Source organism: Hemiscyllium ocellatum, chromosome 5, assembly GCF_020745735.1.
Source record: "Hemiscyllium ocellatum isolate sHemOce1 chromosome 5, sHemOce1.pat.X.cur, whole genome shotgun sequence".
Lineage (NCBI taxonomy): Eukaryota > Metazoa > Chordata > Chondrichthyes > Orectolobiformes > Hemiscylliidae > Hemiscyllium > Hemiscyllium ocellatum.
The window spans coordinates 94,524,577-94,528,634 of NC_083405.1; the positions used below are offsets into that span (position 1 = coordinate 94,524,577).

General features: G+C 38.4%; 1 protein-coding gene across 1 annotated transcript; it reads left to right on the plus strand.

Annotated features, from left to right (window-relative positions):
- Positions 1 to 315: 315 nt before the first annotated feature.
- On the plus strand, positions 316 to 1,361 carry ptf1a (pancreas associated transcription factor 1a). The gene is made up of 2 exons (XM_060825578.1): positions 316 to 928; positions 1,159 to 1,361. Exons 1-2 carry the CDS (start codon positions 325 to 327, stop codon positions 1,359 to 1,361), a joined length of 807 nt encoding a protein of 268 aa, XP_060681561.1. The 5' UTR covers positions 316 to 324.
- The last annotated feature ends 2,697 nt before the right edge of the window (positions 1,362 to 4,058 follow it).

The following is a 4,058-nucleotide window of genomic DNA, read 5'->3' on the forward strand; positions in this document are numbered from 1 at the left end:
CTATTCCCACGCCCACCCTTTCTCCCTCTTCTCATTCTCTGTCCCCTTTCTAACTCTCTCTCTCCCTTCTATTTCTTTCGTGCGTCTCTCCCTCCTGTTCTCTCTCTCCATTTCTCTCCCCTCCATTTCTCTCCCTCTTGTTCTCTCTATCTCACCCTTTCTCCCAGTCTCCCTCCCCCCTTGCCTTCAGCCTGCTCTCTTATTGGTTGTCCTAGCGGCCCGGCGGCACGCGCCGCTCAGTGTCCTATAAGAGGCCTCGCGTGCCGCCCTGGCGGGTCACTCACGAGCGCCAGCGGCTCCCGGCTCCGGTTACCGGGCAACACCATGGAGACCATGCTCGAGCAGCTCACCGGCCTCGACACCTTCGTGGCTGCCACCTACTTCGATGATGAAGATTTGTTCGCGGAGCAGCCGTCCCGGGATCACCTGGACACGGACGGGTTCCTGGAGCACGACGTGGACTTTCTGAGCAGCCAGATGAGCGAGTATTACAAGGAGAGCCGGGGCGCTGCTGATCCTGAGCACTGTGACTCGGGCATCCTCTCCTTCACATCGTCCTCGTCACCCTTTTCCTTCGACTGCACCGACAGCACTTCTGAGGTGTCCCCCCAGCTCAAAGGGATTGAGGGCGCTGTGAAAAGGCGCAGGAGGATCCGTTCAGAAGTTGAAATGCAGCACCTTCGCCAGGCTGCAAACGTCCGGGAGCGCAGACGCATGCAGTCTATTAACGATGCATTTGAAGGTCTCCGAACTCACATACCAACGCTACCTTATGAGAAACGACTTTCAAAAGTTGATACCCTCCGATTAGCAATAGGTTACATTAACTTCTTAACAGAACTTGTTCAATCTGACATGCCCTTAAGGAATCCAAATAGCGATTCTGCAATTCAACCTAAAAAAGTCATTATCTGTCATAGAGGTGCAAGTAAGTGCATCAGATGTATTTTGATATAGTTTATTTGTAATTCCCTTCTAACTTTAAGCTTGCTACCTTAGTTCCTGCACTTCTTTATATAAGTGCACTTCTAATGTTTTTCACTTTGTTCTTTAGACTAAAATAATGCTGTCAATAAATGCAAAGTTGTATAAAAGTACATTTTTGGATGTTTACTTTCATATGTACAGCACATTTACATTTCTTGATGTCTCTTCTAGGATCGCCATCTCCAAATGATCCGGACTATGGGCTGCCTCCTCTAGCAGGGCATTCCTTGTCGTGGACTGATGAGAAACAGCTTAAAGAACAAAACATCATCAGGACAGCAAAAGTTTGGACTCCCGAAGATCCCAGAAAATCTAATAGCAAATCATGTGTAAACAACATTGAGAACGAACCACCTTTTGACTTTGTCTCATAAAAATGGAAATACTGTAGTTCGCAATTCAGGGATTTATATAATCATGTTTATTTAATGAAAGTTAATATATGATCAAACTTAATTGTTGATATCAGATCAAGAATGTAATGGTGTGTAAACCGAGAAACGTTAATTTATATATTTATTATTTTAAATAGTTATATGTAAATATTATGGAATGCTTAATTTATCAAAAATGTCCTAATCAATTTTCTAATGTTAATTTTTTCAACAACGTTTAATCTAACAGTACATTATTACCTAAGGTTTTCTAGCGATTATTTTTCTATATATACCAATTAATTTATTGTAATATATATCTTATTCCTCTTTGATGGAAAATAAATTCAAGAATACAATATTCACTTTTTTTATTGTTATTTAAGAAACTGTGCAACCACATCGATTCAACTCATAAATTGATTCAATGTACACCCTAAAAATATATAGTCTTTATTGCACCTGTCTGCAATAATGTTAAACTCATTAGCTGAGGCATCAAGCGTTGCTATAATTCAATATTTTAGAATGATATAAATGGTCATTTGCACGTTATAGACATTGTGTGCTTCTGACCAGAAGCGCGTTCACACAAACAACTAAGAAGCAAGAAAAAAGTCTAAAATTGAACTAAGTTCAAAAAGTTCAAGCAATCAGTGACCTATTTCTATCATTTGATAGAAGCTACGTATCATTCTTATTTTACATGTATTCTCACAGCCAAAAGGAATCATTCACAAAGAAGTACACTTTAACAATATCGAGAACAGAATGTACATAACTGCACAGATTCGATTTATTTTGACTCAATGCAGAAAACAGTGAATAAAGGTGTGCAACATGATTTTCATGACATACTGAGAGTTCACTGTGAATCAAACTACAGAAACAGGTGAAGTAAATATAGAAGCGGTACACATTGCACCTTACTGAAATTGTATAAATCACGTAACTCTAGTTGGAAAACAATACTAATATCATTACTTGTAAAACAATTGTAAATCAGGGTATTAAGGCATCACGAGAGCACTTTAAGAGGATATCAATATAAGATGATTTGTGGGTGCAAAATGTAGTTGTTCAGAGGATATGCATGAACATTATGTTTGGACCACATAATTTATTTTTGTTTTAAAAATGCACAGAAAGAAATTTTGTAAATTCATACAATTCGTCCATACGTCACGTCACATTTTATTATCCATTCTTGGTCCATTTTCTGTGTGTCAAATTCTGTAGCTTTACACGTACCTAAACTCTTTTGTACACACCTTACAAATAAGTGTCCCATTACCTCTAAAGCTTTGTGCAATTCTAAACGAAGAAAGCGTGGTGATTTTTTGTTTTATTATTCCACTGTGCTACACGACCAGTCACTCATTTTGTGTGTGTTTAAAGGCGAATAAAGTCCTAAGAGAACCATGACAAAACCCCGTTCCCATTTGCTTGCAATCTTGCCTGGTGCTGTACTCTGCAGGTGTTTGAGAAGGAAAATTTCCCGTGGCACTCAGCCTGTGTCCCAGCTTCTCCCGCGGCTCTGACGTCAGCAAGCAGCAGCTCAGGGGTTAAAGTGATAGCAGGAGCCCAGGCAGATGCCCTGTTTAGACCTGCACATGCACATTGCCAATGCAATGATCCCCATAGATTTGGGAAACTGTGTGCCAAAGCGGATGGGAACCGTGACTGTAAGCAAATGTATAATTATTCTTATTTATTGAACATATTCGAACCGCAATTGTTATAGATTTCATATTTGAACTGTCAAACAGCTTTGGACACTTAACCTGGATATGTGAATTTTAGATATATTGACTTCAGTTTCCTCACTTAACATATCTTTTGTAATAAACAATAAAACATGCATTAATATAAATAATCTGTGTGGTAATTAAAATGTAACTAGAATTATTTGTGATACTATTAATAATGAAACAGATCAACTAAAAATATTAAACATCTTCTAAACGATCTAATTGAACATATTTCTTCATCAACAAATACTCTGAAATCTGATGCCAACTAAATTCAACATTTGAAAGTACTAATTAGATTTCTGTTTCTTTTAGACATTGTAAATTTACAACTGATTTGTCATTGCGATAATGCACTTTTTAAAGCTTTACACCCCTTGTTTAGGTGGCACCTTTTCCTTTGCTTTCCTATGTTTGTATGAAAACAATGCTCCAAAGCATCCTTTAGTATTGTGTAGATCAAGCGGAAGACTAGGTCCTCATATATAAAACACTAGGGTCTCTATCTTGTCACTCCCGTGTCTTGCTTTAGCAAGTGCTTCTACTGTGATTCTTGAACATGACAGTTTCTCATTCACTAAATGAGTAACATTTAGTGTTGAGGCTGAAGAAATGCTTAGACTCAAAAAAAGAATAAACAGATTTGTTAAATAGATATGATGGAAGTGTTAGGTAAAATGGATAGAGAGGACGAACACCTTATGCTTCGTGGAAAGGTTTGGAGTCCAAATTTGCTGGCTATTTAAATTAACTTGTAATTGTCGATGTTCGCCTGTAGGCAGTCGCTATTGATAGTCATTCAGTGACTTTATTACCACTGTCCCGAGTGTTTCGCTAAAACATGTAGCTTAAGACATATTATTAAAATGTTCCAATTTGCAAATAATTTCGGAGAGAGCACTTGGAAAAGGTTACTTGGTGGGCACTTACAAATCTGCAGCGATTT